Here is a 21183-nt window from a genome sequence, read left to right on the forward strand (position 1 = left end):
CACTGTGAACTGTGGCTTGAATTCAGAGTTTGGGGGTCATCTCACAAACTGTCTGCAGCCCTTGGACCCAAAATATAGTCCACAAAATATTCCTCCATTTCTCTTTAGGCCAGTTGATGTGTTCTTTGGCAAATTGTAACCTCTTCTGCACATGTCTTTTATTTAACAGAGGGACTTTGCAGGGGATTCTTGCAAATAAATTAGCTTCACACAGGCGTCTTCTAACTGTCGCAGCACTTACAGGTAACTCCAGACTGTCTTTGATCATCCTGGAGCTGATCAATGGGTGAGCCTTTGCCATTCTGGTTTTTCTTCTATCCATTTTGATGGTTGTTTTCCGTTTTCTTCCACGCGTCTCTGGTTTTTTTTTTTTTTTGTCCATTTTAAAGCATTGGAGATCATTGTAGATTTTTGCACCTGCGTATAAGTTTTCCCCCCTCCAATCAACTTTTTAATCAAACTACGCTGTTCTTCTGAACAATGTCTTGAACATCCCATTTTCCTCAGGCTTTCAAAGAAAGAAGCATGTTCAACAGGTGCTGGCTTCATCCTTAAATAAGGGACACCTGATTCACACCTGTTTGTTGTGAACACCCCCTTTTCTACTTTTTTTTTTTTTTTTTACTAATAGCCCCATTTCATAGCCTTAAGAGTGTGCATATCATGAATGCTTGGTCTTGTTGGATTTGTGAGAATCTACTGAATCTACTGGTACCTTGTTTCCCATGTAACAATAAGAAATATACTCAAAACCTAGATTAATCTTTTTAGTCACATAGCACTACTATTATTCTGAACACTGCTGTACCATGAACACAGCAGTAAGCAGTGACAGCGTTGGCTTATTCTAATTTATCATGGACAATTAATCTCTCAAAGAATTGTATCAGACTGCATTGTATCGCATCAACTCAACTCAAATTGTTTTGTGATTAAAAACAGTCACTCCTGAATCATATCGTATCCCATGTATCTCTAGTTGTGTATCATTTTATAAGGAACAGCTGTTTGACCCTGGTCTGTCTGTGTGTGTATTCTTACTAACAGGAACAACTACTACTAAAAAATATTAAAATGTGAAGTACACAGACACATCTCTACTACTTGCACAGTCACTGATTTACTACTCGGTCATCTGTGCGTACATCCACACTTATTCAGACACGTTCGCGCTCCTTTTCTTTGCACTGTGCTGTGTACACTTTACAGGCCAGACCGGCTGATGCTATATTTAGCACAGGAGTTAAACACTGTGCCTTGTTCTCTTCCCCCTGTCCTCCCCTGCTCCTCACCACTGCCGCCACAGCAGGAGCCACTCAGAGGACGTCTGGATGCCCCCCCCCCCCCCCCCCCCCCCCCACACACACACACACACACACACACAAATGCATGCTTGCACACCACCGAAACTGTAGGCCACTCTCGGTATACTGGTCATAGAGGATGTGGGTACAGGGGCGCCTGTCAGTCCTCCTGTCCATTTGATTCTTTTACACAGTTTTATTCACTCACATTGTGGCTTTCCAACACAAACACTGCTTCAGAACATGTGCAGGAAGTGTGCTGTGATGTCTTTTCTGCAGACATTACAGTCACTGGTGCATAACCAGATTAGTAACTGGTGTTCCCGTCTCTTGTGTGTCTGCACTGTGTCAGGCAGGTGGTCCAGTGTTTAATACCTGCAGCTGGACTGTGACCCCTACAGGTTTTTGTCTGAGAATGGAGACAAAACAGACTTGAAGTGGAGGGACAATGAGAGGGCGAGGCAAGTAAAGACAAACCAGGAATGAGAGATGGAATGTGTGAAGAAAGGCATACGAGGTCTATTAGAAAAGTATCCGACCTTATTATTTTTTTTCAAAAACCATATGGATTTGAATCACGTGTGATTACATCAGACATGCTTGAACCCTCGTGGGCATGCGAGAGTTTTTTCACGCCTGTCGGTTACGTCATTCGCCTGTGGGCAGTCTTTGAGTGAGGAGTCGCCCACCCTCTCGTCGTTTTTTCATTGTTTAGGAATGGCTCAGAGACTGCTGCTTTGTTTGATCAAAATTTTTTCAAAACTGTAAGGCACAGCTGAGTGGACACCATTCGATAAATTCAGCTGGTTTTCGGTAAACATTTTAACGGCTGATGAGAGATTTTGGTCTGGTAGTGTCGCTTTAAAGACGGCCCACGGCGCCTGACGGCGATCTGCGCTTTGAGGCGGCAGCGTCTCGCCGTTTCAAGTTGAAAACTTCCACATTTCAGGCTCTGTTGATCCAGTAAGTCATCAGAGAACAGAGAACTTTCAGAAGAAGTCGGCATGAGGAGTTTATTCGGACATTCCATTGTTAACGGACATTTTGTAATGAAAGAACGTGCGGGCAGAGTCGCATGTCGGGCCGGACCCGACCGCGGGGGGTCGCGACAGGAAAAACACCTCCGTTGGAAACCTTAACGGGCAAGTTGGAACATGCCCAAGCTGTTAAACAATTTCTCAGTTACTCACTTGTTGAAAGCCATCAAAAGCCACCTGAATTTTACAAATGGTTTTCAACACGGAGGTGTTTTTCCTGTCGCGGCGCACACAGATTTGCCGAGTCATCACGGAAACGACTCGGCGAATTTGCGTGCACGTCTTTCATTAAAAAATGTCCTTAAACAGTGGAATGTCCGCATAAAGTCCTCATGCCGCCTCTTCTGAATCTTCTCTGTTCTCTCACGACGTCCTGGGTGAATTAAGCCTTAAATTAGGATGATTTCAGCTCGAAACAGGCCGATGACGGCGCCTGGAAGCGCTGCAGGACGTCCCGCTCCGTGGGAAGTCCTTACACCGACAGAAACACCCCATAATCTCTCATCAGCCGTTAAACTTTTCACCAAAAACCAGCTTAATTTCTCGAATAGTGTCCACTCGGATATTCCTCACAGGTCCAGAAAAAATTTTGATAAAGCAACGCGCGCCATCTCGAGCAGCGTGTGAAACAAAAGAATTCAGCCGAGAGGGCTGGACCACATCTCACTCAAGGCCTGCCCACAGGGAAATGATGTCACCGACACGTATGAAAAAACTCACGCATACGCACGAGGGTTCAAGCATGATTGGTGTAATCGCATGTCATTCAAATCCATATAGTTAAAAAAAAAAATTAAAAGGGTCAGATTATTATCTAAGATACCTCGTAGAAGGGAGAATAATGGAGGTTGTTTAGTGATGGACTGTAATTAGAGGGAAGAATGGTGAAAGATTAATGTCTCTCCAACAGTAGTTGTAACCTCTCGAGCCACATTCATTGCCCCATTTTCATTTGTGTGCGAGGCCGTCTCCACTTTCTGATGAAATTTAAATTCACATCATATTCAAGTATGGAATCGTCAGTGACATCTAAATGATGACATTACTGTGTCAAACATTTTTCATACCATGACCTGGATATGTATAAGGGAACCTGACGATATCCTTGTTGAGCTACTGCCAACTTTGGACCAGACTTTTATTTCCTCTGCAGTTCCACATATTTCAGTCTTGTTTGAACACGCCTGTCTGCTGACAGCGTGTCATATTTGAACCGCAGGTGAAGCTGAAAAGCAGGAGGAATGTCGGCCCACAGTCCCAACATGCAGCCTGTGTTGATCCTGGTTCTTGAATTATTGTGTTGATACACTGATTAAGTTACAAGTGCTGATATTTTTGGTTAGGTGAGCATATTTGACAAACTTTTTTATTCTTGTGTTATTATTGTAATAGTGGTTGTGGTTAACCTGATCTTGTGCTTTTGTTAAAAAAAAGAAAGTTAAAAATGTTTATAGTCATTTGAGGTGATCCCCTGTTGGTACGTTGTAACTACAAGAAGAGAAGAAAAAAATAAAACGCCAACCACGTCCACATGGGCAGGCTGACGTCTTCTTTGCCCGCCCATCAGCACGTTCCTCTTCTCTGATTGGTGGACACCCTGCAGAGGGCGGGTCTTCTTCGAAGTGTTCCCAAAGTTTTTGGTTTCCCCGCACAGTCGGGCAGAGTTTCGAACGGAGGAAGTTCTTGTGTGATTTCTGTTTTTTGTACACCAGAACAAGAAGGAGAGAGAGATACAGACGATTCTCATATCTAGATGTTGTGAGATATGGTCATAGACTATTCCGCTTTTTCTGGAAATAAGGACATGCACTCACAGAGAAACTCCAGAAACGGACTAAGTTGCAAAATGGTGCTTCAGGCAGTCGGCAGAGTCCTCAGGTAAAACCCCCAGTGTTACAAATAACTATAAAAGCTTTCTTTAAAAAAAAAAAAACAACATATGCTTAGTTATGCCTTATCTCAGTACTCACCAACAGTCGTTCAGTTTAAGTGTTAAATTTGTTAAAATAGTATTCCGACGTTTTGTTAGCGCTCCAGCAGTTTTTTTTTTTTAATACAGTGTATAAATAGGAAAAACTCAACCAGGAAGTCATTAAGTCTTAATCCAGGTAGTGTGCCTGTAAATGTTCACGGAAAACAGATGTGTTTTTAGGTCGTCCGAAAAAGCCTTCATTCAAAAAAAAAGAAAAAAAAAAAAGCCTTCATTCCTCTTCCAACAGAGGTTTTAACTATCAACACTCAGCAATAGCAAGTGAAATGTGAACTGCCTCGAATTTTTTCCATTATTCAAGACGCCACGTATATTTTAAGCTGGACCTTACTGCTTTACTTTAAATCTTTCAGTGACAAGTTGATAAAATTGAAATAGTTTTCAGGTTTATGCATTCTTGTCCGGTTTATTTAACACTTATGTATTTTATAGGTTAACAAAAAATTAGAGAGCTATTGGCTTTTCACGGTTCTGTCTGATTTGTATAAGCAATGTACATGTGGCCTAAGTTCAAATATGAACTTCACAGCACAAGAAACCTTCCTTTACTCATGGACTTTGTTCAAAAACATGGGTGATGCATAACATTTTGAAATGTTTTGAAATTATGTTTTCATGTGATTTGCGGAACAGACTACAAGTTTTTGTGTCATTCTCAAGCCACACATTCTATCATTTTTTAAATTGCAGTTTTACTTTTCTGTTCTATTTCAATTTATTTTCATTTAGATAGCGCCAAATCATAACAGAGTTGCCTCAAGGCGCATCACACAAGTAAGGTCTAACCTTACTAACCCCAAGAGCAACAGTGGTAACGAAAAACCTCTGAGGAAGAAACCTCAAGCAGACCAGACTCAAAGGGGTGACCCTCTGCTTTGGCCATGCTACAAGCATAAATTACAGAACAAGTCACAGAAACGATTCACAAAACGAATATACAGGAAATGCTGTTGGTGCACAGGACAGTGCACTGTTCTTTTATGTATTTTATCATGTAGTGGGCATTATGTTTCTCCCAGCAGTTGCTAGCTCAACTTGTTAGCTCATGTGAAGATGGGCGCCACATTTATGCTAAGAATTGCTGTTCTTTGTCCTTTTTCCCCCCGGTTATGCTAAGGATGATGCTATTTTAACCATACGGTGAAAATAGTGTGGGAGGCTATTATTCTCTTTGGGAGTGACAAGAATGGACAAGATTAGGAATGAACATATCAGAGGGACAGCTCAGGTGGGACGGTTTGGAGACAAAGTCAGAGAGGCGAGATTGAGATGGTTTGGACATATTGCAGAGTAGGGACCCAGGGTATATTGGGAGAAGGATGCTGAGTATGGAGCCACTAGGCAGGAGGAGAAGAGGGAGACCAAAGAGGAGGTTCATGGATGTGCTGAGAGAGGACATGCAGGTGGTTGGTGTGACAGAGGACAGGCTGAGATGGAAACGATTGATGTGCTGTGGCGACCCCTAACGGGAACTGCCGAAAGACAAAGAAGAAGAAGTGATAATAGCCTGGCTGGCTATTTTCACCGTACGGTGATAATATCCTGGCTGGCTATTTTCACTGTATGGTTATCTCAGTATTATTAATTCAGACTATGATCATAATAGGCCCTTTCATAGTACAGTGGTTTACAAGCCCACAATTTCATTTGTACTTGTATTTGTTTCTTGGTTCGCCATTCCTCTACAGTCTATAATATTACTCTGATCAACACAATCTCTCAACTGGGGCTGAAACAATTCGAGTAATTCGAACAATTCGATTACAAAAAATGTTCAAGGCAAATTCTTTGTATGTAGTACATACTCCAGGCCTGTATGTAGCAATGTAACGCTCCCACAAAAAACACAGAAGAATACCATAGCGCAAATCAACGTAGCAGGCGATGCTACAAGTTTGCAAAGCCACACGCTGAGTAAAATAAAGCCTTTTAAGAGAAAGGGTCCGCACGGATCGTCTGAAATGGACTTATTGCACATTTTAAGTGAAGCAGTGTGTTATGTATATATTTAAAAAAACACGTGTTGCTCCACTAGCCTTTCTCCACCTCCGCAAATGAAGTGAAAGGACGTGCACTTTAAATGAGCCATGTTTAATGATTAAAAAAAGCTTTAATTCAGATTTGGAGGAGTTTTTATCAACAGGCAGCTTTTTTTTTTTTTTTTTTTTTACTCGATTAATCGATGGAATATTCGATTCCAAAAATATTCGATAGCTGCAGCCCTACTCTCAACTTGAAGTATCACACGTCCGCACTCTATTGCTCTAATGGTAGAAATGAGGTCGGTTCAAACTGGACCGGATACTACACACAGTTTCTGCCTGGCCTCTGATTGGCTGATACATACGGTGAAAATAGCCTGACACACTAGTATCACTGTACGGTGAAAATAGCTTACGAGACTATTTCCACCATACGGTGAAAATAGTCACTCCGTTATGCTAATTGCCAACCAGAACCAACCAGCCACTCCAATTACGGATGGGACTGATCCGATCCCGGATCGGTATCGGGTTCTGATACCGATGTAATTCACGTATCGGAAAATACTGATCCAACCCGTGACATTTTCCAATACTGGAGAAGAGCCACAGTGAATCCTCTCAACTGCTGTTGTTTGCTCTCTGCTTGTTTACTGCGGAGCGGGAGGAGGGGAGAGGAAGGTTTTTGATGCTGGGCTGTTTGAGAGAGCTGTCTTCCACAGTGTTCTAGCTGCGGTTAGCAGCAAATTTCTGCCCAACTCTCGGGTTCAGATTGTCTGTTCATTGAGCACAGATTTTCCAAAAAATAACTGATTTGTTGCTGAAAATGTGTGCTAAAAAGTTAGCAGCTTCACTGTCTCAAGGCAGGAGAGGGAGGTTTTTTTTTTTTTTTTTAGCCCGGCTCTTACCTTATTGTTTTATGAAATGCTATTTCAGGTGGATGATAATTGTCTTGCCCATCTTGCTGGTTGGCACTGCTCTTGGGGCTGGGCAGCCGTGGTCGCTGGATGCTGATTATCTACTGTGAGCTGCTCAGGTTTACCGTCAAAAAATTAAAAATATTACAGTCTGTGGTCTGCAAAATATGAATTTGTCTACTCCCTAATTTCATCCTATGCTTTGCCCACCTAAACCTCAAAGTGGGTATAATAATAGCCATGTTTTGCAGTCGGCACTGTTCTCGCTGGTCAACAATAATTTGTCAACCTGCACTTTGCTATATACTGGATATGAATGAAAAATAAATATTAGCTAATATCTCTAGAATGGCATCTTTTCTGGTCGGCGCTGGTTAGCAATTAGCACCCCCCCACACACACACGCACACACTTTCTTTAAAAAAAAAAAAAACTGACTCGAGGATATACGCACAAATACCAGTGTGGTTAGACTCTTCTGTACCTGTGCAAATGGCAATAAGTCTCTTGACTCTTGTCAGACCAGTTATCCAAAAGGCCGTGGCTAGCGATGTGTCTATACATTATTCTGAAAATGCTCTATGGGCCCCTAAGTGACAACTCCACAAGTTACATACAGCTAGCTAAATAACTCATTGATGAAGAGAGAAATGCTGGCTGAAAATGGTAATATGAGAATGAGGAAATGACATCATACAGCCTCATGTGTAGCAAGATCCCTCTACAGGGAGTATTCCTCATGTCTGGAGACCTCAGGACCACACGATCTCGGTACCAGCAGTACGATACGCTCTTGGAACCACTACAATCTCTGTACCACACATATTAATGTCATACGTTTTGGTCCATATCTCCCTTAATATTTGTCCTATCAAGCTATTTTTTTTTTTCTGTTACTCACATAATTCTCTTCAAGGATCATACTGAATTTTATCAACAGCACACTGAAACGGGGTAAAAAGTCCAGAAATTGCATTTTAACTGAGTCCTCCTGGCATACATCAGGCCTAGTTCAAAAATAATGAAACTAAAGTGTGACATAACCATCAAAATTGGTCTTTTTTGTGAAATATTATCATTTTAGGTATGGTTATATATCAGAGTTTCAATATTTCTGTTGGTCTTGGTTCAGTCATTGCTAGAAATTATCAGTGCATATATATACTATAATGTGCTAGAGCGTAACGCTTGCGACAACAGTTGGAGGTATCTTCTTTAGTCTGCAGAAACCTGAAAAACAAACATTCTGTCCATTAGTTCCTGGTATTATTGAACAAGTAGTATAATTATTCTATTGAAGCAGAGTAGGAGATATAGCCAAGGTTTTGACACAAATAAATCAAGGGCTTATTCTCAGCGTTATGCTTGGGACAGTTTTACCTTGCTTTAGAAACCTGATGTTTTTTCTAGGAAATGACATTTCTACCTTTACAAAAATGTATTATTGTGTGTTAGAATGAAGCACAAACAAACAAACTGACAAAATACAAGGTTATTTCTTTAACATTCAACTTTAAATGATAATGCTAAATATCAGTGTCACACAAAATTGATGAAAAAAGTGCTATTTAGGGGTAAATTTCGTGCATATCTCTGGAACCGTGCGGAATTTTTCCATGAAATTTTCAGTACCTGTCAAAGAGACTTTAGGCAACTCAAAGATAAATCTGGATGGTGCTAAATAAAATAATGGCTTGTTCATGACAAATGCAATACAAATCAGCAGTTAGGCTTCATTATTTTTGAACTAGGCCATCATTGAACTAATATTCACTGTATAGGGAATGTTGATGGCATGTACACTACACAGACTACAGGATCTAGACTTTATATATCAGAACACAATGTAAAATCACACTGTTTTTACAGAAACAGTGCCACTATGTGGTACCGAGATCGTAGTGATTCCGATATCGCATTGGTCTCCCAACTGCTGGTTCCAAGGTCTCTAGAAATCATGGTCTTCATGGTTACGAGTCATATCGCTCATGACCACATCACCTCATCGCATTATCAGCCCACAACCACAATGCATCACAGCCACATTGCCTTCTATTTATTTAAACCCAGAAGAAGAAGCCAGCTGTTTTTAATTGGTTGCCAGCTGTTTTTAATTGGTTAGCAGATCACAAATTGCATAACCTAAGATTCCTGTTAAGAATTGGTATGATAATATTAACAAATTGTGAACCACACATAAAGTTCAAAGGGTTATATTTATCTATTATCTCACCCATCGCTTTTGTACGTGTTTTATTTTAAGCTTGCAAATTTGAAGTTTTACGAGAGAGTCAAGTTGTGGAAGTAGCAGCCAAACAAGTGGTATGGCTGTGACGCTATATGGGTGTGATGCAAAGTGCCGAGGTTGAAGTGGCCCTGATGCAACCGTGTCCTGTTACCTTACTCACTTGAGATATGATCATGTATGAGCAGCCAGTTCTTTACAAAAGCATTTGAAGATAATCTGTTTAAGAGAAAGGTAATGTATCTTCATTGAGGAACCTGGAATTGATGAGATTTTACCATGATTGCTTGATCACAGCACAGTGTTATTGACCAGTATATTTGACACAAACCTGTATGAAGTACAGACAAGTTGTGCAGCATACCCATGTTTCCTGGAACTGAACTGTTTTTCTTTAGAAATCAGTTGCTTAATAAGGAAGAACAGAATCTCTGTATGAGTTTTTACAAATTTTGGCATGAGTCAAAACTCAACAAAGAGTACTTCAAAGTTAAGAGGGGTGTGGAATTTTAAGTTTAATGAGGGGTGGGGGAACACAAGACCCATTTCCTGTTCCAGCAGAATGGTTTAATACCTTTTCCGTGAAAATTCCCAATTGTCTTTGTGTGGCATTGTGTAGTTTTAGGGTGTATTCACAGTAGCCACACTGGATCATGTTTTAACAGACTGCACACATCTTTGCTAGTAACTTTTTAGGCACCTATTAACTCAGATGATAAAATGATTAATAGAAATTAGATTGTTATATTAATCTTGTGTGAACACATACTGTGGTAAAGGAGTTTTCTGCCATTTATTTCAAGCATGGAAGTTTGTAAAGATGTATTTGTAACACAGCACGCAGAGTACATACAACCAAATTAAAGTTAATAAAACAAATAAACAAAATAAAACAGAAAACTGGATGCTACATGAAAAATGAGAAGATGACTAAAGAGGCTAATCCATTATTTCAGAGCTGAGAACAAAGACAAGTGGGTCAAAGCCTTTTAATATTCAGTTCAATTTATTTTATTTGTAGCTCCAAATCACTACAATGCTGCTTCAAGGCACTTCACATGAATAAGGGCTAACTTTACCAACCCCCTGAGCAAGCACACAGGTGACAGTGGAAAGGAAAAACTCTCTGGTGATAATGAGGAAAAAACCTCAAGCATACCAGACCCTGACAGGTGACCCACTTCTTAGGCCATTCTAACAGTTACAGGGTTTTTAACAATTTTTCCAAGAATTTCTTAACAAACAGAAGAAACAGAAAACAATGTCATCTTTTGAGGAGTGATGGCCCTGCATCTGGCCTGTTTATTAGTAGCCCCTCACTCATTTATATCAAACTTTCTCATCTCATGCTGTTTGGTCATAGACCCTGTGCAATAACGTCACTGGGTACCGCCCCCCCCCCCCCCGCGCCATGTTGGAGGACAAGCAAACACTCCAACATGGCGGACGATGTAGAAAGAAGCGTTGAAGAGAGTGAATATCAAGCTAATTTACGCGCGGAGGATTAAGTTACATACAAAGAAAAGTTGAAAATCACTCGGGGAAAAAAAGGCGCACACCAAACACATTAAAAAGCACACGCGTCAAACACGCGGAAAAAAGCGAGCACCAAACACATTAAAAACACATTAAAAAGCACACACGCACCAAACACTCGGGAAAAAAGTGCACCAAACACATTAAAGCACACACATGCCAAACACTCGGAAAAAAAGCGGGCACCAAACACATTAAAAACACATTCAAAAGCACACGCACACACTCAGTGTGGTTACTCAACTGCATGTAGATATTATGACAGTTTTGCATATTCTAGGATTCATAAGTGAAATCAATACTGTACATGAAACACACTAGTTAAATAGGGAGACTGACCTTTAATGAAATGATCCGAACAGATCCGTAGATTGGCCAAACTGGACTCGGATGTAAGGTCACTTCTAGCTATCCGTGCTAGCCAGATTGCTCGCCTCTTTGAAGACAGTTCTCGCGTATTTTCTCCTTGATGCTTGATAATTGCCGGTAACCTGAAGAAGTTGTGATTATTTTCCCTGTTCTTACGATTACTACAGTCGATTATACCACAAAAACTTGGCATTTTATTGCAAATATCTGCAGCTAGCTAGTGTACGTCTGTAGTGTGCGCGTCTTGTTTGTCCCCCAACAAGGCGGAACGGAAGTTTCGTGATGTCATTTGCACAGGGTCTATAATAAATATGACATCTGAATAGGGCCAAACATTGTAGTCTTTCAATGATACATACTCCACGATGATGACACAAAAGTCACATTCTGTTGAAGTAGATGTGCTTAGCCCCCGAGCGTTGAGGTTGTGTGTGGGCGTGGTCCGAGGCACCTGAGCCTAGTATGAGTGCACCTTTAATTTTCAGTGTCATCAGCAACCACTACAGTTTGGATGCTTCATGTGAGGGTGTCTGCAGTCCTTACCCCTGGGAACGGGGGATATATAACCTTTATCACCCAGAACGCCAAGGTCTGGTCAAATGACCAATCTACCTCTAAAGTCCACGGATAGTCAAATGACTCCAAGATCCCCTGTGGAGAGCTACTTCTGTTATGTAAACAAGGAAGTCTCAGAACACCTCAGGGGAGGGGCTGACTTGGCTAGCCACATTCTTGTGTTTGCATATTTAATGTCTGAAAGGGCTGCTGATTTTGCACTAGGTGGATAAATAACTTTACCCTGGGGGAGAGATGAAATTTTGTTTTCTGGATTTTATTGAAATGTACCAAAGCCGCTGTGGTGCACAAATACTAGGTCTGTGATGTAAAAAGCGGTCCTTTTTATTTTTTATTTTTTGTTCATGTCTGATGTAATCACACGTGATTCAAATCTATATTGTTTTTGAAAAAAATAATAAGGTCCGTTACTTTTATCACAGACCTCGTAGTTGTAGCAATAGGTGTACTAGGCAGCTGTCATTTTACACGTTTTGCACACAACTCCTGCTTCATATGCAGCCCTTTCAGCTAAGCAGGCAAGTGACTCCAAGATCCCCTGTGGAGAGCTACTTCTGTTATGTAAACAAGGAAGTCTCAGAATACACAGACAGCAAATATGCAAACACAAGAATGTGGCTAGCCAAGTCAGCTAGCCAGGATCATTTGACTCTCCGTGGGCTTTATGCAAACACAAGAATGTGGCTAGCCAAGTCAGCTAGCCAGGGTCATTTGACTCTCCGTGGGCTTTACAGGTAGAAGAGAAAAGCTTGGACCTCCGAGTGTTATTTAACCAGATTTTAAAAAAAGCCCATTGCGATTGATATCTCTTTTACAAGGGTTCCCTGATATGAAAATGTACATGAAGGATAATTACTTTGGTGTGAAATCTTCAAGGGAAGCTCATTTGAATTATGTGTTTAATTGATACAGCATATGCTCATAAGCACAACTCCTAAACTGGTTTGTGGATTTCAGTGAAACTTCACACAGTGGCAGAACATCATTGTTGCGATGTCTGGTTCAATGTTTTCATTTACTGATAATTGAACTTTTGTTTATCTGCGGCATTACCCATCATTTACTTTATCATGCTCAGTGGCCAAGTCTTTTGTTCCATACCTGTATGAGGGATCCTTACAGTAACGTGCCGTGGTTTGATCCATACCATGACCATGAATCCATAATTCATACTGAGCCATGATGTAAAGATCTCTATCTAGTCCAGATTTTTTTTTTGTGCTTTAAAGTCTCATTTCTACCGAGTGGTCCAAGTCAGTATGGTACGGTACAGAACAGTTAAGTCTGGAGTGGACACATTTTCCACCGCCAGCAGTACCTTTGTATGGTAGGCAGAGCATGGTAGACGTCAACATGCATGTCATCAAGAGCGCATAAATTGTCACGTGACTCCCTCCGGCCAACTTCTCTGGTTCAGGCTGAGAAATGCACCCGGAGCAGATAAACACTGAGGGATGCTGCTTTTATTCAGCCACGATAAGGACTTAAAGTATTTCTAGACTGTGTTTTCCAAAATAAGTGTATCTTAAGTGGATAACAGTTTTTGTCAGGCTGTGATGATGAATCCAACTAAAATGACATAACAGATAAGCTTAAGACTTGAATATTTCCTCAATGTGTGAATGGTCTTAATATTTGGAACAGTATAAATCGGAAGTGTATGAATGGTCGTGTGAGGACTGTAGCTTTCACTTTAGCTGATGAGCTAATCAATAGACAGCAGTGGGTTAATGCCTCCCTTTTGTAACTTCCATTATTTTGGTACCCCAACCGAAGGGTGCCGAAAAAGTGGTATGATACAGGTCAGTTGTTTTGCTACCCTTTCCTAAATAAATATGAAAATGCACAAAATAGTGTTCCATGCCATACTGCCCTGGCCTGCTTGATCGAAACGGGGCTTAGTAGTGACTCTGGATGTTTTCACACTTGTTGCAATTGCTTTGTAAGGTCAAGGTTAATTTATTGTCATTCCAAGCATGTAATACACAAAAGGAACAAAATTCCATACTCAAGGCCTGGTGAAGGCATGAAAGTTTAAAAAAACAAAACAACAACAAAAAAAACAGTAAAAGATATGCAAAATAAATACAAATAAAATACACAATAATTTAAACATAACAAAAATAAGTTAAACCAAAAAGTAAGTTTAACAGAAGCGCGAGTGTGGTGAACTGCAAAAAGTGAATTCTGACCCTATTGCACTCTATCCCATTTAGCAGCACTGCATTAGGTGTATGATGTTTTGGTGTATGATGATGCTGTGCAGCCTTCTCCCTGTAGGCAGAGGAAGAAACGGTCCATGGGCAGGATGGGTGGGGTCCTTCATAATACTGGAGGCCCTGCTCCTACAGCAGCTGATGTATCATGCCTGAGGAGGGTTGCCCCCTTCTCAAGGCCGACTTTCACAGTAAAATATCATCTGAACTGGGTAGAACTGGGCAGCACGGTGGCTTAGTTGTTAGCACTGTTGCCTCACAGCAAGAAGGTCATGGGTTTGATTCCCATCTGTGGCCTTTCTGTGTGGAGTTTGCATTAGGGATGTGAATCGTACAACAACTCACAATTCAATTTGATTCTGATTCTTGGGGTGACGATTCGATTCAAAATCGATTTTCGATTCAAAGAGCTCTGAAAAATAGTTATATTACTAAAAAATGTTTATGTATAAGAAAATGCAGCTTTACAAGGTTAATCAAGTGATTCTAAAGATGTAAATTTACTTATCTGCTTTGCTCATTCTGAGTTGGCTGGCAGTTTAGCGAAGCGCTGGTCAGTAGTCAGCAGAGAACGCTGCTTCGCTTCTTTTAGCTCCAGGTGATGCCGTAGCATATGGGCTTGCAGATTTGAAGTGTTTCCGAAGTACTTGACTTTGATTTTGCAGATTTTGCACACTGCATAAGTCATGTCAAGCTCCTTCTTACGCAGCAAATAATAAAATCCAAAATGCGCCCAAACATTTGCCTTCAGCAAAGACAGCGCTGGCTGAATTAGCCCCTCATCCGCCATGCTAAGCTAATGTTTGAAGCACGCCGGACCCTCCCCTCGTGGGGACGCTGTAGTATGAAGGCCGTTGCCCGACAAACAGTACATGCAGCGAGTAAGTAAGAAAATGTTTTAAAAAATGTTTTTTAAAAATCAATTCTTGGACATTTTGGATCGATTCAGATGTGAATCGATTTTTTTTTTTTTTTTTTCCGGCACCCTTAGTTTGCATGTTCTCCCTGTGTTTGCATGGGTTTCCTCTGGGTGCTACAGTTTCCTCCCATATTTAAAGACATATAGGTTAGGTGAATTGGAAACTTTATAAGTGCCCAGTTCTCCCTTGTAAAAGAGATCTCAATGGGTCTAACCTGGTTAAATAAAGGTGAAATGAAATTAAATAATGTTGTTCTGTACACTTGCATCATCATACCATCATCATTATGCAACATTTGTTGTGAAGCTACACAAAATAATCCAGAATTTTTGTTTATAATGTATAGCCATGATTGTTTGTTTGTGGGCCCAAATTTCCTGAAAGTGTTCAATTTCTTCAGCACAGAACAGACATTCTTTTGTTGATATGTTTGAACAAGACTGTGACCTAGTAATTTATGTTACACCTCAAATAGCAGTCCACTTGTTTTCTAGGTACACTGTGCTTTATCACCACCTGCAAACTATACTCAAATGTACAGGAACCTACTCAAGACCACCTTTTCAAGTGGACCGAGGCACTGTCCATTGTGGACATAGTATAGGACCTTGGGGTCAAGTGTACTCGTATCCAGGGCAGAGTCCCTGGTGTGAAACCCCCAGCAGTTTTATCTCCCTGCAGATCCCCCTTCCTGTCAAGTGTTTTGTGATGCTGATGAGTTTCTGTTATAGGGCAGAAGAGGGTCATTACATACTCCCCAGGCATGAGAGGTTGTGAAAAGGTTTCAGCAAGAGGACACAGAAATGGGGCATGGGGGTAGGTAGGTAGAACTGAGGGATTTTTGTGTGTGTGTGTGCAAATGCCTGGCATGTTTAGACTTGCTGTCTTACTGCAAGTCTATTTCATTGATTTACATGGTTGCTGGCGCTCCTGGGGATGTTCATGATTAAATGGTGGTAGCTGTCCTTTGTTCTTTCTTTTGAGTCTTTCTTTGAGTTATGTCTTTTCCCCACAGACCTTAGTTGAGAACGACTTTTTGCTAAGTCATATCAGGATAGTTCTGGTGGATTGAGCAATGTAAAGGCACCTAGACGCTTGCACAAATTTGATTCCCACACTAGCACGCAATTTGGCGTGCCAGTGAGTAAACTCTATAAACTGTTGTAAACTGTGCGTGAACTGTGCGCAGCTGCCTGCCAGTGCTCAAAGAAAACTTTGAAAATGTTGAACTTTGTTTAAAACTTATGGTACACATTGTTTTGTGAACTAGTTGTGAACATCTCACAACCTATTTGAAAACACTGTGTCGCTGCGTGTCAGTGCATGTCATTGCCACAGCACAGCACATCTGAACAATTATGACGAGATGTTTGTTACATCTGTAATAAACAGAATTTTATACATACATTATCAAACTCATAAGAAGGAATGGAATTTAAACTGTTTTACCAATCCATTACAATATATAAAAAATAATTACCTGATTACCTGATGGTTCCAAATACATTCTCCACTGCATGGCGCGCACCAGAGACACTGAAGCTGCAGATAATTTCTCTGAGATTCTGAGAGCGATGACAGATTGTTTCATCAGCCAAGTTCTGAGAGCAAATGCGTCACTGGCTATGAAATAATTATTTTATATAACGTGGCGTCAAACAGGACAAAGTGCAGCATCCAGTGGGACAAGGCAGGTCACATTGGCATGACAAATTACACAGCAATGCAGGGATCAAATTCGTGCAAGTGTCAAGGTGCCTTAAGACTATACTTCTGGCCTGCTTTCTCTTAAGCTTGGTCTCCTTTAGGCCCTTAGCTGCTGCTGTTTAGAAAATACAGCTGTATTCGAAGTTAACACTCGGGGCAAAAAAATATTCCATTGAAAACAGTATGACTGAAAATAAAATTTCATTATATTTGGCAAATATTCTTTTCTTTCGATGTACAGTAATAAGTTGACCCACTTATTTAAGCCATTTTGTCTTAAAATATCAAAATAAAAATTCTACACTCTATGACCCTCCCTAACATATATTGGATCATTCTGGACATTTTGAATACCTCGGAAAACCTATAGCTGCTGCATCTTTGATATTTGAATTAACACTCAGGACGAAAAAGGGCGTGGCAATTTTCGGGCTGTTCGTCTCGGATAGAGATTTTGGCACTTAACCTAAGTTGTTCATCAGGGTTATATTGGTCTAGAACGGTTGAGTTATCCTCTCCTGAATGATGTGCATGCATGCATGTCTCAGCTCGATCCTCTACTATCACTCTGGTCCAGTAGTAGTAATAATAATAATTCACTTTATTTATGCTCTCAAGGAATTTCTTCTCTGCATTTGACCACTGTCACAGACAACTGAACACATTCTAATTGCTAGGAGCAGGGGGCAGCCATTGAGTGTTGGCTGGAGACTAGTTCCAGGTCTTTAAATGCTGTTTTTGTCACTCACTGTAGAAGGAACACAACCTTGCATGTTTTGATGGTGGGGCGGAATCTGCACACCCTGATAAAACTCACCCAGACATGGGGAGAGCATGCAAACTCTGTGCAGAAAGGACCCAGGTAGTCCTATCTGCATTGACTGGAGCAATGTCCAGTTCCTATTGGCATTTTATTATGAAGCTAATCCTGAATGTTTCAAAGTCCACAAATGTTCCAAGAGTAGGCAGTACCTTCCTGGTGTTTCCTTGATGGTGCCTCTGAAGAGCCAGGTATTGTTGCTGGTTGATCTGTTAGAAGTAGGGCAGGTGATGATCTAGTGGTTATGGTGTTGGGCTTGAAACCAGAAGATCCTCGGTTCAAATCCCAGCCTGACTGGAAAAATCACTAAGGGCCCTTGGGAAAGGTCTTTAATCCTCCAGTTGCAAATAATGTGAGCATTATTTGTAAAGACGCTTTGAGCATCTGATGCAGATGGAAAAACGCTATATAATTGCAGTCCGTTTATTTACCAATTATCTGGGTCATGTCTAAGATGGACTTGTGCTTTTTTTTTAATAAAAATAAAAAATGAAATTGGTTTGCGTGTATTGTGCTTGTAAACCCAATAGAAAGGGCCTTTAAAAAAAAAAAAAACAAAAAAAACAACAAAGGTACTGTTTGTCCAGCCAAGTATGTCCTCCTAACCATTCCAACAATCAAGCCTTTAGGGTTTAGACCTTGAATCATTTTTGCTCTTCTCCAAATTGTATTGTTTCCGCAGTTGAATATCTCAAAGTAAAGCCACTCCAGATCATCACAAGAGACTTCTTTCTGTTACATTTCACAATGAGAGCAAAGAGACAGTACTGGACCTTTTGCACTGCTAGTGAACAATGATTGAATGGGTTGTTCAACCTCACAGAACATATTAACTACATCCATATGCAGAGTTTGACTTCCCGACAACTAACAAAGCAGTGTAAGCAACAGTTTGGCAGTAATTTGCCTACCAAGAGCTGCATGCTTGAGGGTAAGTCATTAAATGGCTTTTTGTTTGAGGATTTATAATCTCACAGTATTAATTTTACAGAAGGCATGAATTAAAAAAAAAGGAGCTTGGGACCTATCCATGGAATGCATGCATGTTCTATTATTTCTGTGAAAACTATAACAACCAGAAATGCAGTCATGATGTGTATATTCCACCTATAGTGTATTTGAGGAGGGAAATTTGGGTGGGACCAGGGCTCTTTTAAGTAAAAATAGACTGCAGTGTTTTAGACTCGGCCCTTAAACTAATTCTTCTGCATGGTTCTGTAATGTGGCCCACAACGATTCAAGGACTAATGGCAACAAGGCTGTGGTAATGAGACAGGTTTATCAGAGGGGCAGCCTTTCCTTTAAAAGACTTTATTTTAGAGCTCATTGTATTTAGCAGATATTCAGTTGGTCAACCCCACAGCCAGAGAACAGCTCGTGCACCAGGATGTGATTGGTCAGCATGCACCTCAAGCCTGACACATGCGTGTGTGCACAAAAGCTTTTCACAGATGCACACGTGGTTGAACAAATGCACTGTCAGATGAGACAAGAGTTGCTATGTGCTTGTTTTTGTGGTCTCTGGAGGTTTTGGACTTCTGGTGCAGCTGTTGTCACCAGCTGGGTTTTTTTTCATGAATGGGCAAAGGGGGTACAGCCATGTGTGTACAGGTGGTGTACAGGATTGTAGTTAGTGAGTGAAGGTATTTTTGGGGGGGCATTAGTGTTTAGAAAAGTGAAAGGGATGAATGAGTTAATGGATGGAGTTGAACAGCTGTCAGGTCAGTCACTCCTCAGCTATACGATCCTCATTTCCTTATTATGTTTATGCAGATAAACATCAGAATGTATTTGATGTTGCTGCTCTCTGCAAGGCTTGTAGCTTTTTGTTTTAATGTCTGTTTTGGTTACTTTAAGGCACGTTTCTCCACTGAGCCTGACCAGTTCATTTTGTGAGATTCTGTCATTTGTTTCTGTGCCAGGCAGGCTGTTGCGTTTTTCTGGACTGGCGGCCTGCCCTGGTCTGGTGAAGAGAAAGAGGCATCTGCTGCCTTTTATGGCATAGACTTGCCTGGCAAACTTTTACCAAGAACAGACAAAGCTGGGTGTGTTTTCGTGAAGACAGACTATGTGCGTACAGGAGGAAGAGAGCCAGAGTTGGACAAGTTTTCTTTATCCGAAAATAAACCTATGGCGCCAGAATTTCAGCTTGCGTCACTACACAGATGTCTGTGAAAGAGGAGGTGTTTTAATGGAAAAAGAGCAACTTGTGGGAAAGGAGCAAATCACTCAGTGAAACAAAATGTTTGACATGAACCACATGAATACAGCTGTGTCTGTATGAGCAATATTTTATCTGTTTGATGGCCTTGTGCAGGAATCAGATGAGTAAAAACTAAATGACAAAGCTTTGAAATAGTATTTATAGGTAAAAGAAAGGAACCGTAATTAAAAATGTGGGTAGGGGTAAAAGCCATGAAGCAGCCAAGACACAAAAACATTTGAAGGGGAATGGAAGAAGATGGAATGATGAAACGGGGCACCTCATATGGTGAATAATAAGCTGTTTTGATGGGTGAGCCTATAGCTATAAAGAGCTGGAGGACCACAGGAAGAAAATGCCTACCAGCTGAAAGCCTTATTCACAGTTATATGGTTTATAACCGTGACACACCGGTGCGTAAGAATCATGTTGACCACTAAATGTGATTTAGTGTGCAGTTTGATGATGTAGCATGTCAGACTGGAACCATGTGAGCATTAGGGGCGTCGGAAAAAATCGATTCACGTCCGAATCGCCATTCTTATTTATTACGATTCTGAATCAATCCAAAATGTCCAAGAATCGATTTTTAAAAAGCATTTTGTTAAACATTTTCTTGCTTACTCGCTGCATGTACTGTTTGTCAGGCAACGGCTTCCGTACTGCAGCGTGCTTCAGACATTCGTGAGCTGCAGCTTAGTATGGCGGACGAAGAGCTAATTCAGCCAGCACCATCTTTGCTGAAGGCAAATGTTTGGGCTCATTTTGGATTTTATTATTTGCTGCGTAAGGAGGAGCTTGACATGACTTACGCAGTGTGCAAAATCTGCACAATGAAAGTCAAGTACTTCGGAAACACTTCAAATCTGCAAGCCCACATGCTACGTCATCACACCGGAGCAAAAAGGGGGGAGCAGCGGTATCTGCCGACGACTGACCAGCGCTTCGCTAAACTGCCAGCCAACTCTGAATGAGCAAAGCAGTTAAGTAAATTTACATCTAGAATCACTTGATTAACCTTGTAAAGCAGCATTTTCTTAAACATAAGCATTTTTTAAGTAATATAACTATTTCTCATAGCTCTTTGAATCGAAAATCGATTCTGAATCGAATCATCACCCCAAGAATCGGAATCGAATTGAATCGTGAGTTGTTGTACGATTCACATCCCTAGTGAGCATGCATGTTGCATAACTTGAGCATAACCATGAAACTTCTGGAAAGCCTCCCAGTGATGTCACCTCTTGTGTGACTATGTTGCTGGTGCCACGGAAATACACGGGATCACAAAATTATTCAAACTTTGCTATGGGGGGAGGGAAAGAAATCTTGCCACACTTAAAACAAGACCATGGCACAAA

General features: G+C 40.9%; 1 protein-coding gene across 4 annotated transcripts in view; it reads left to right on the top strand.

Annotated features, from left to right (window-relative positions):
- The window catches only part of mob2a (MOB kinase activator 2a), a 176827-nt gene that overhangs the window by 133479 nt on the left and 22165 nt on the right, over positions 1-21183 (top strand). The window contains exon 1 of one of the 4 annotated variants that reach the window (XM_034176909.1): positions 3985-4219. The exons of the other annotated variants lie outside the window; for them this stretch is intronic. Coding sequence (XP_034032800.1) covers positions 4107-4219 — 113 coding nt within the window. The 5' untranslated portion in view covers positions 3985-4106. Of the gene's footprint in view, positions 1-3984; positions 4220-21183 lie in introns of those variants that run through there. 4 annotated transcript variants of the gene reach the window in all.

This window comes from Thalassophryne amazonica, chromosome 8, assembly GCF_902500255.1.
Source record: "Thalassophryne amazonica chromosome 8, fThaAma1.1, whole genome shotgun sequence".
Taxonomy (NCBI): Eukaryota; Metazoa; Chordata; class Actinopteri; order Batrachoidiformes; family Batrachoididae; genus Thalassophryne; species Thalassophryne amazonica.